The 11,521-nt window shown below is 35.9% G+C and overlaps 1 protein-coding gene across 1 annotated transcript in view; it reads left to right on the top strand.

Annotated features, from left to right (window-relative positions):
- UBR5 (ubiquitin protein ligase E3 component n-recognin 5) overlaps positions 1-11,521 on the top strand; it is a 69,004-nt gene that overhangs the window by 4,661 nt on the left and 52,822 nt on the right. The window contains exons 5-8 of the mRNA XM_031552901.1: positions 577-766; positions 2,787-2,946; positions 8,833-8,982; positions 10,962-11,155. Of these exons, the coding sequence (XP_031408761.1) occupies positions 8,841-8,982; positions 10,962-11,155 (336 nt within the window). The 5' untranslated portion in view covers positions 577-766; positions 2,787-2,946; positions 8,833-8,840. The remainder of the gene's footprint in view (positions 1-576; positions 767-2,786; positions 2,947-8,832; positions 8,983-10,961; positions 11,156-11,521) is intronic.

Below are 11,521 nucleotides of genomic sequence, written 5' to 3'. Positions count from 1 at the left end.
AAAAAGCTGCTTATTTAGTCAGTTTCTACATACTTTGCTGTAGAGTTCGTCCTGATTTCTCCAGTAACAATAGAGCCAGAATAGAGTATCTCTTGAAAACCTATGTGAATTAAAGAACTATCTCATGTCAGGTTTGTCTTGCAGTCAAAACTGTTACTTGATCTTTTTCAGTGTAGTCTAAGGCAGTTTATTAATGTGAATCGAGTTTCAGAATTTTGAAGATAGGAGAACAGAGACCTTATGTCAATACACTGACCTTGAAGCTTTGCTTTTGTGCTTTTATAGTAAAAAAGCTGATTGTTAGATATTGTACTTCTGATATCATTGCTTTTAGAAGCTCAGGGAATTGGCCTGGGCATCTTCCAGTTGGAGTCCTGCTTTATGTCTTGTCTGATTCAGAACTTTATCAAATAACCTTGTGCTCTTATCAGTTTTGTGAGAGACTTTAGTAATATCTGCCTATGAAGTCAATCTCTTGTACTTTTCAGACAGTCTACAAGTTATTATTAATAGTAACACTGATGCCGTATTTCTTGAAATGGTGCTATAAGAATAAATATATCTAAATCCTTCTAGGAGTCGCTGGAGTTCAGGGGTTGGTGGAAGTGGAGGAGGATCTTCTGGGAGATCATCTGCTGGAGCTCGAGATTCTCGAAGGCAGACCAGAGTTATACGCACAGGGAGAGACAGAGGATCTGGTCTGCTGGGGAGTCAGCCACAGCCTGTGATTCCAGCATCAGTCATTCCAGAGGAACTCATTTCACAGGTACCTGAGCTTTTTTTCAAAAACTTGAGCAGGAAAGTGTTTTAATAGCCCTTGGAGAAAGCACAGTACTAATGGTGCATAATGTTTGCATTTTCCTTTCCCAAACTTTCACTAAGACAAGGTATATTGGTAGACTGTTCAGTGTTTATGAGGTATGTCATGTGTTCTTCATTTGAAGAAGTCAAATACTTGAAAGTCATATAAAGTGTGTAGATAACAAAGTTGTTTCTTGATTGAGTGTAAGGAAAGGGGACAGGCTGACTTTTTTAGTAAAAGGAGCAGTCCTTTTTAGATTTGGATGAAAAACAGTCAACCTATTTAATCTTATAAATAAATTTTCTTCATGAAAACCTGCACTTTAATTGTTTAGTAAATGGAACTGATTATCTTCTTGTATAAATTGTTCTGCTTTTACCTGTCAATGCACCACAACCTGGATAAACTGATGGATTTTGTGTGATTCATGATTCAGTAGTCTGTAGAACGTATTTTCTTGAAGCATAGAGGAAAAAATTGTTTCAAAATACAGATTAATGCATTTTAATTCTTAGTTCAAGACAAGTTGCTGGTCTGCTACATTTACAATACATATGCTAAGTTTCTAGGCCAAAGATAATCTGCTCACATGCTTTCTGTGGCCTGTAGCATGGCTGGCATGAGATAGGAACCAGCAGGCTTAGTATCTGCAGACACATCAGTGGCAGACTGACATCCTGTCTCTTCTTTAATTGCAAACCTAGTAAAACCTGGCAGCTTCTGTCTGCACAGTGGCACGATACTGGAGGTGTTAGTTGCCTGAACTTAGCTCTGCTTTCAGCAAGTTATGTGACCTCCAGATATTTCTTTAAGCTGTGCTTTTTGTTTTGTCTACCTTGTTCGTATCCAGGTGGGTTTTTTTTTTGAGAGCTTCTGGATGTATTTGATACCATACATAAAAAAGAAACACTATTCTGTATTTTAATATGTGGCTTGTTTGTAAAGTCTTAGCATTGTTTCCATTCCTATCATCTTTTTCCCTTTTTTTTTCTTTCTTTGTATATTTTATTTTTTAAAAAGCATACTTTTGTCTTTTGAACAAAAATGTCTAAAATGGACTAGTGGGAGAGAGCTCCAAAGCTGGTGTATAAAACACACATTCTGCTGTATACCAAAAATCTGTGAATAACTTCTGGCATTTAATATTACGACAAAGTTTGCCTTTGTACCCTGTTAAATCTTGTTTTCTTTCCCTTTCTTCCCTCTCTCCCTTCTTTTTCTTATTACCAAACTATTTTATTTGGTGCCTCATTTTTACAGTATTATGAGAACATCCAGTAGTAGTTCCGTATTCACCTTCATGTTGCTTGTAACCTTCCAGAAGTCTGTCATCTTTTCTGCGAGTAGTCAGTCTGGAAATGTAAAATACTCTGGGGCCTAAAGTTTGTGGAAGAAACCAGAATGCTTCTGTTTAATATTTGGAAGGTTTCTTTCATATTTATGCCTTTCTAGTATATACCCAGAAGATTCAGAAACTGCTGAAAGTGAGCCTGTAGGAACAGAATGGTAAGAAAAGCAGAGGAGGTGGCTATATGTTGAAGGACACTGGAAAGAGAATCGAGTGTCAAAAAGACAGGGATTGAAGAGTAGTTTTGGAAAACAGAAATCAGCAGAAATCTGCTGATTGCAATACTTTAACACTTCTTCTGTAGAAACTTTCTGTAGGAGATTCTCAGAAATAGATTGTTTCAGTGTTTTTCCTTGCCTACCACATTAAGCGTTTCAGTAAGTAAATCTTAAGGTGACCCATAAGGAAATGCAGCACCAAAGTTGGAATCATTCAGCCTAAATTAAAATGATAAAAAGTAAAATATCTAGTACAAGATGCTGAGAAAAGAAATGAGCCTTTCCATGTATGTACTGTCAGTAACTTCTGAGACTCTCTTGGTTTTTGTTAGACTAAAACCTAGAATTAAGCATCCTTATCTTAGGGAAAAATGGTGAGCTGACCATAGTTAGTAATAATTATTCTCTGTACTTACAGGCACAAGTTGTTTTACAAGGGAAGTCCAGAAGTATTATCATTCGGGAACTCCAGAGAACAAATCTTGATGTAAATCTGGCTGTAAATAATTTGTTAAGTCGTGATGATGAAGATGGAGATGATGGGGATGACACAGCAAGTGAATCATACCTTCCTGGAGGTTTGTATCCTGTAACTTTTGATAAGGAAATGTCAGTATGTTCTTATTTTTCTCTATTTAAACACTCACAGCATGCTCTGTGCTGTGCAAGGTATGCAATGAAGAAATTATTTCAGGAACAAAGTGTAAAGATGCACAAAACAAAAGATGGAGTGAGATGTTTTGAGGGATTAGATTAGGCATTAAAGAATAACTGTTGATTCCATGGGTGGCATGAAAGTGATATTTTTTTTTTTTTAAGTACCCCTAGCTTTGTAACATGAGCATTTCTTACATCTGTATTTTGCTGCTTGCTGAGATGCTGAGACTGCTATGTGGTTTGCTTGTAAAAGCTAATTCTAAAACTTTCCAGTCAGTCACCTGCATGTTATTTATACTACTAACACATACTCTCAAAGTGCAGCAGTTAAGTGAGGGCAAAATGGTTTACAGTTGTTACAGTTAGACTGAAAATTTGTCATCTCAAGTACCTCTCATAAACACTGTAGTATTTGGCAATACGGATTTAATGCTATAATTGAAGTCCAGCTATTCTTGAAATATTGTCTGTCCCATGCAATTGTTTTTTTAGGAAAGATTCAGTCTTTTCATTGGCTAAATAAGGTAACTTGACTCTTGCCAAGCAAACATTTGAAAACTGCAGCCAAATCTACTGTTTGTACCAGGTGTACTGCGTGATAAGAGCACATCTAAACTCTGGCTACATATTAATTTTCTTTCTGTGTGTCAGAATGACATTTTGCTGTTTTTTCTAACAGATATTTTTTTTTCTGCTCATCTGGTTCACCAGGAAGATTCATGGGCTTCCTTCATCTTATCCATCATGCGATTAGACAAAGGTTTTTCGTTCTGCAGCAAAGCTGCAGCTCTGTCAAGCTTCTTTGCTTCTTAAGATGGGTCTTTATTTTAGCAGTCAGTTTCTTAGCATTAGGTACCTTGGTGTAATTGAATTCTCTTAACGCTTTGCATGTATTCAAAGCAGTAGTTACTACTATAATTGTACCAGGTCCTGCCTTCAAAAGACTAATGACTGCTAGTAAGCATTCACAGTAAATGTTCCTTTTAACTATTCTAACCAGCTTTCTACGGCACTAGCTGTTGTCTTAATACTTCTTGGGGTCATAGAAGTCAGTGAATAGGGGACCATCTGACAACCTGTAACTAGCTGCTTTTATTTTTAAGGTGCCTGCGCTGCACTGCCTCTCCTAATTGAGATGATAGGTTAAACCAGGGTGCAGAGTTTCACTCTTTGGTAGCTGTCTAGAAACCGACTTTGTTCGTGGTTGAATTCTTAAAGCATCTCACCTCTTTAGGCTAATCTTTCCTGTAAGAGATGAATGTTGTTATATTACGAGATTAGTATGAATATTTTTCCCTTTTATCGCACAGAGCAACTGAGCTAAATTTTCCCAGTTTTTGCGGGAAAAGAGGTGGAGTTTCAATTGAAATGAGAGCTGTTACGTCTTAGTCCCAGTCTGCAAGGATGTAATTCACAGTTTGTAGAACTTGCAGTGTTTTCTGTGTCTGTTATTTTTTTTTCCTGTAGTACTCAAATAACTTTGTTGCGCAGAAATGCACTTAACTGAATGTGATCAAAACATGAGGAAAAGTGGAGCTGAGCAGTGGTCAGTGCTGTTGTGACTCCACAGCTGGTATATGTCATAGTATAAATTACCAGTCCCTATTTGTATCATGTGATTGCAAGAAAACCTGGTGGCTAGAGAACCTTGCCTATAGGTGTGAAGCAATAAAACCAACAACGTTTTGCCCTTCTGAACAACATAGAACCAATTTAAGTTTTTTGCTCTATAAAATTTCCATTCTTCTTATGGTCTTGCCTCTGGATGTTCTTTTTGGACCTGTAACCAAGTTCATAGAAGAAAACTGTAGATAACCAATAACTGCTATGTGCATTCTATTTTTAGTCAGGTATCCATAAATGATTCTGAAAGGTAAAGAACTTTTTATGATGTCAAATTAAAAGGTTTTACTCCTTCCAAACACAACAAAAGTAAACGACAAGGCTGCTCCTTGCCCTGGGGTTTTGGAAGTTCTTGCATTTTAATTAAAAAGAGTACGCTAATTTTTATGTTCTCCCTTTTGCATGTCTGATGCTTTTCTTAAATTAAGCCCTTTGGGTTACTCTTCTAAACTTCCCAAGGCAGAGAAGTTTGTTGTGCTTTTTAAAGAGAAACTTACACTTGATTTAAAGTAAACGTAATGAAAGAAATTTCACTATGGCTGGAAAATAAGTTCTTGTTTATTACGTCAGAATTTCATTGGTATATCAGTTGTGCTAGAGTTCCTGTTAGTATTTGTAAGGGTTATCATCTGATTTTTGTTTTTTATAAAAGAAACAATTCTTCACAAATGTCTTAAGAGAATAAAAAATGTCTTAAAACTTTCTGTACAAATTCTTTAACGAAGTTCTCCTGGTAATTTTACTTCTAGAGCCTTATGTACTCTGACTTTTCTGACGAGTCCTGTTTTTTTATGGTGGTAATGTGAACAGAGTGGAGTTTTGTTTCATAAATAACAAATACAAGAGGAAAAATCAAGGAAGAAGCTGCATAGAACAAAATCATTTTTCATAGCAAAGACTCAAAGTTGTGTAGAAAAAATTTCCTGCTCATTTCAAATTGTGCTAGAGGCTTCTTCCAGGGTTTGTGCTATCAGTGTCTGGTTTTGTAGAATTCAGATATGTGCATATTTGCTTGGTAACTTCTACTTCACGTATTAGGATCTTACTAGTGGAGTTTGTGAAACTTGGTTTTGGCAGTATCCAGACTACTTTGACTTTTGGAATCTGAGATGAATTGTTTCAAAATAAAAAATGAAAATCCACTTTATTGGAAAGGAGAAGAGACTGGCTTGCATCAGCAGTATTTACTGTATTGGTTTGCAATGAGGAGAGGTGGAAACCAGAACAAAGTGTAGGGATCTGTTTAAAACCTGGGCGTTCAGTGGCTTTCCTTTAGCAAGGACAATTACATGCACGTTTGCTATGGTTTTGTTAGTATGCTTTTTTTATTTTGCTTTTTATTTTTCCTCTTGATTTTTGAGGATTAATGTCAAGTTTAGTAATATCTTGAATAAACGTAACTTATCAAGAAATGAGTTTGGGAGTTCTGTTGATGTCTGGTTGACTAGGAAACCAAAATTTTGTCTTTAGTGTCGCAGTTTTGCCAGTTTGAAAGAAATGGAGAGACTGAAGACATATTTTTGCATGTTTCGTAAAAATATACAGCTGAGAATAAGGAAGACCTCATGATTCCCTCCTTAAGTGTAAATATCTGATGTGAATCTGCTTGATGTCCTGATCAGTCTTGGTAATGCCTTGAAATAATGGATCCATAGGAAATGGTGTTAATGCTATCCATGGAGCTATTGGAAAATAGTTAAATTGGTGTTTATGTACTTATTGGAAGTGTCTTTTCTTCATCCTTTTTTTTTCTTTTTTTTTTCCATTTCTGCTGCCCTGGCTATGTTTTTCTTGCCAATTTTCAATCAAATTTACTTAAGAAATGATAGGTACTTCCTTACGTAAATGGACTGATCAGAATCATCACATCTAAATTAGTATTTGAGGGGTTTGATTCTGATCTTTCACTGCACAGGAAATGAATGATATCATCTTATGGGACTCTCCTGAAAAGCAGAAAAAAGAAGTCATAGAAAAGGTTTAGTGGGCTTTTTTTTCTTTTCTTCCTCTGCCCCCACACCTGGATTCTTAAACTGGATGTAGCCTTGTAGTATCTGTGTTTTCACAGAACTAAAAAATTCCAGTGATGTTCGAAGGGGACTGGATTTGGCTCTTATCCCTACTGGTTTTAGCACCTTTGTTTGCTGGTATAGAGGATGGCAGAAGGGGGATCTCTTGCAGAAATATTGGAAGAAAACTTAAAATCTGATTTGAAGCTGAAAGAAGAGGGTAAGAAAGGTTTGATTTCTTCACTTGCATTAATGCTTATGCAGCTAAAAATGCATAGTTTTGGTTCTTGGATCTGATTGCTTGAATTTTAACTCTCCTGTTTGGAAACAAGGCTAACCTCAGATGTTTAAAATACTTCCAGGGGTGTGTGTGTGTTAGTGTTCCAAGTTAGCGTGTATTTTCTTAGAATTTCTAGCTTAGTGTAAAGCACATACCATGCACTTTGAATAAGGCTGGTGAGTTCTTTTCTGTGCTGACCAATTCTGTTCCTAATAGAGATCAAGATTTTTTTTTTTTTAGTTTATACCTGGGTGCAAGAACAAGTTGTGAGACTGTATGGAGGTTGGAGTGTACCTAGGAATAAGTGATAGGGTTGAATGTGGGAAGAGGGAAGAAAAGCAGTGTGTGAACATCAACAAAATATTGGCTGTCTTTCCAACTTCTGAACTATTGATCTTACAAGTTGATGCTCTCAAGGTGAGGTGTTCTGCTACTTCAATGTTTTGGCTCAAAATGGATAAAACAAGCAGCAGGGTAAGACCACCCTGAGACATCTAAAATATTCTAGTAAGGTGGAGCATGTTTGCCAGATAGGACTTTTTTTTCTTTTAAGAGGCTTCATGAGCAGGATGACTTTCTAAAATGTACTGCATGGGCCACTCAGTTCCAAACACTGTGCTTCTAGCACAGACTCTGCTTTTAGTGGGTTAACTTTTTTTTTTTTTTTTCCTCAAAAATCTCTCCCAGCATGTTTTGAAGTCCACAGAGCTCACTTCTATAGCTCTGTTTTTATGTTAACTCATTTCTGCTGGGGACAACTGATGGCTGGTATGTATTGAAGTTCTAAAGTTCTCTCTGTAAACTCACGCAAGGATGAGTGTTGTGATTTGCAGGGGTATGAATGTCTCTTAACACCTTTCGTGTCACTAAAGGAAACAATTGAGTCCTCACCGTGAGTGAGGATATCAGGCAACTTTTCAGTTTCTGGATACCCACTTGTTTGTATGTTGGTGCTTGCTTGTTTTATGGCCTGAAATGACTTTTTTTAGATTCGGATTTCCCACCTTGGCCCAAGGAGATCCCTTGCCGTAGAGCTAAAGGAGAGAATTAGGACTGTTCATTCTGTAGAGGCAAGGTGGTCGTCTGGTTTACTTGTTTCGTTGGGCAGCTAATTTCATTGGGCTCTGCTAAATTACGTGCATTTTCAGTAGCCTTGTGTGGTAGCTAGCTATTGGTTAGTAAGCAGAGGGAAGTTGTTTGATAATTCAGTGAAATTCAGTATTTAGAGAAATTTGGGTTTTTAAGAGTAGCTCTGGTTGTCAAAAAATCATATAGTTTTCATCCTCCTGGGTATTTTTTTTAAATGTGTGGTGTAAAACAAATGCTTTCTTCCAGATAACCATTGTTGTTCTTAATGTAGCTACCATGTGAGGATTTGAAGAGCTGAAAGTTTGGGAGTTAAGTATGTAATTCTCTGAAAGAAACATTCAGTGGAGGAAATGTAGTCTTTGAAATCAAAGATGTGGCTTTGCAAAGGCCGGCTTTCACCATCCTTCCTTAATTCTAGATCATTTTAAGAGTTTCACAAGTGCTGTGCATATCTATGTACTTGTGTCCACCTCGCTCCAGGTCTTTGTTCTTCTAAGAGAGGCTAAAATTTGAATTCCTAGGTTATGAAAAAAAAAAATGTTTTGGGCAAGACTTGTTTGTGAAATGTGGTTGGATAAGAGACAGAGAGCAGTTTTTGTAAGGAAACTAGTTCTGTGCACTAGACCACCATGCTTGATTGTAAATGTGGGTGTGTAGGAGGCACATGAGTTGGAACTGGTGAATCTGAAGAGCAGAAATTAAACTAATAGATAGGTTGTTTTTTTATGTTTATTTAGTTGATGGTCTCTCTAGCTGATGTTTTAAGTAGCTGATTATTCACTTAAGACCCTTGTCTCCTCTTATAGAGGATCTTATGTCTCTTCTGGATGCTGACATACATTCTGCTCACCCAAGTGTCATTATTGATGCTGATGCTATGTTTTCAGAAGATATTAGTTACTTTGGTTATCCATCCTTTCGGCGCTCATCACTTTCCAGGCTAGGCTCATCCAGAGGTAATTTTGCACCTTTTTTCTTTGTAATAAGTAGTTTACTGTGCAAAGCTAGTGGTAGTACACAGTGGTGGTTTAGATTCCAATTTAACATGAAAATAGACTGTGATGTCATGTCAGATATAGAGTAGACAAGTAGATTTTGTTACTCATCAAAATTATTATTGAATTCTGAGCCTCAGCAGGTAAGTTCTGTAAGAACCTTCATTATCATGTGTTAAAAATCTAATTGTTGATGTTACAAGGTGTAAAACTTCTGCATGCTAAATTTCATTTTAAACTCTGTAGTGTTTGCTAATATATATTATGCGATACAAATATTTAGTTTGGTTCAAAAATAAGCAACAACTCATGACATGCAGCATTCTTAATTTTTTCCTGTTTTGGGTTATTCTTTACATAGTGTTTTTTCACATTTCCTGAGGTAATCCATGACAGAAGTTAACTTCGTAGAATGAGAAGAAATGTTTAACTGTCAGGGAGGGAGAAGAAACCTAATTTTTTTTCACTCTTTTTTTTTTTTTTTCCTTTGAAAGTGTTTTTGTAGCTGGATTGGGAGAACTATTGGCTGTTGATATAAACACCTTGATCAATACTAAGGTGTTTTTTTGTTTGCTTTGTAAAACGTATTAGAGTTACAACATTTAAACAGAACATGCAGCAACTTGGACCTTTTTGAACCCATTGTACAAATGCCTAGAGTATTTCCAGACTGTTAATCCAACCTCTCCTGTGCTTTTTTTTTTTAGTACAGCTTTATTGCCTTTCACGAACCTGTTTCAGTATATTAATTGTTGAATGAGTAAGTTCCAGTTACAAAATGATTAGTCAAGGGGTCAGAGTGATGTTTGCTAGAAGAGAAGTAGAATATCTTATGTAATATATCTGTAAGACAAGCTGTTGTGTTTGGCTTATGTAAAAACTTTGCCAGTTTTCTAATACTGCAAAAGACCCAAGACTTGGCGTAATTTATTGAAACCATGATACAGTAATGTGGTCATCTCATGCATATAATTCCAGTTGACTTGTGTAAGCATAAGTGAAGTATTTAATAGGTTAAATGCATTATGTGCATGTAGAAATATTCAGCATCTGACATAACTCCTTCTAAATTCCTTCCTTTTTTTTTCCTTTCCTAAGGTTATTCTATAAAAGACGTTACCACGAATTTTATAATCCTTATTTTCCATGCATAGTTGACTCTTGGAAAGTTAGTTTGATTACCTGATTTAAAAAATTTATCTGCATGAGCGAACTGCAGAGTACTGCCTTTAGACAGTTTGTAGGCCAATTGGAGGGGAAGCATTTTGGTAAGGAACGTTTTCCTACAAGGATCCTTTTTAAAACTTGTCTGACTATTGAAAAGTTTTCATTTGATCTACTCAAAACAGATGCACTTTAATTAATTACATCCAGTCCTATAGAATATTGCTTTAAACAAAGGGGTTGGATTATCAAGCTTGTATACCAAGAGTTTTTTTTAATGCTTGCTTTCTTTAACCTTTTCAAATTACTGTTTTTTGGGGGAAGATTGTTATGAAACTCTCTAATAAATACTCTTTTTGGTTTGCATAAATGAATCTAACAGACAGTATAGATCAGAATTTTTTTTGTTGTTTCTTCATTGATTAAAAACAATACTACAAAAATGCATATTATACTATAAAACTTTAAATTGCTATTTTTCAAGTATTTGGCTTCTTACGATGCAAGTAAAAGTGCTATAGCATTTTTGATAGCACACAAAACTGTGAGAATTCTTTATTTTTAGCTTACTGTTTTTGTATTTAATAATTCTAAAGTACACATGCTTGGAAGAGTTATTATACTGAATGTTGCATGTCAGGACTTTATTATTTTTAATCTTTGTGAGTAGATTTAACTGCTGTTAGTTGCATCCTGAAGGGTCTTTACTAGAGAGTGGCTTACTTTTATCCCACTGGTGTGACCCAATTGCATACCAGTTCTCCTTCTTCCCTTAGAGAGAGACTCTGAGCTGTTGCGTGAACGTGAGTCCGTTTTACGTTTGCGTGAACGAAGGTGGCTTGATGGAGCCTCATTTGATAATGAAAGAGGCTCTACAAGTAAGGAAGGGGAGCCAAACCTGGACAAGAAGAATGCACCTGTTCAAAGTCCTGTTTCTCTAGGAGAAGACTTACAGTGGTGGCCAGATAAGGTACTGAAAATTTTTGTCTATTCTATTTGCAGTTTGCAATAAACCTGCCTTTCTTTTTTCCTAAATAAATACTGTGTTTTCTTCTTGAATATTTCATTTTAATTTGTGAGAGAGAATGCAATAAAGTATATTCTTTGTTATAAGCTTAGGAAGATTATAAATAACTAGTTATTCCTTTTGTTAGTTAATTCTTCTTTTTTAATCCTGTTTTTATTTCTTTATGTTTTGCATCCCTGCTTAAGTCATAAGATTCGTGTTTTTTTTTCCTTTTCTTTCGTAGGTATTAAAAAAATTTAATAGACAGTAGGAAACTCATAAAGCAATTGATTCAGTTTAATGCTTTATTATTTTCCTGTTCCTTTTTTT

The sequence above is a fragment of the Meleagris gallopavo genome, chromosome 3, assembly GCF_000146605.3.
Source record: "Meleagris gallopavo isolate NT-WF06-2002-E0010 breed Aviagen turkey brand Nicholas breeding stock chromosome 3, Turkey_5.1, whole genome shotgun sequence".
NCBI classification, from domain to species: domain Eukaryota; kingdom Metazoa; phylum Chordata; class Aves; order Galliformes; family Phasianidae; genus Meleagris; species Meleagris gallopavo.
Note: the sequence above shows the minus strand (reverse complement) of the source record. Positions and strands in the feature narration are given on the sequence as shown.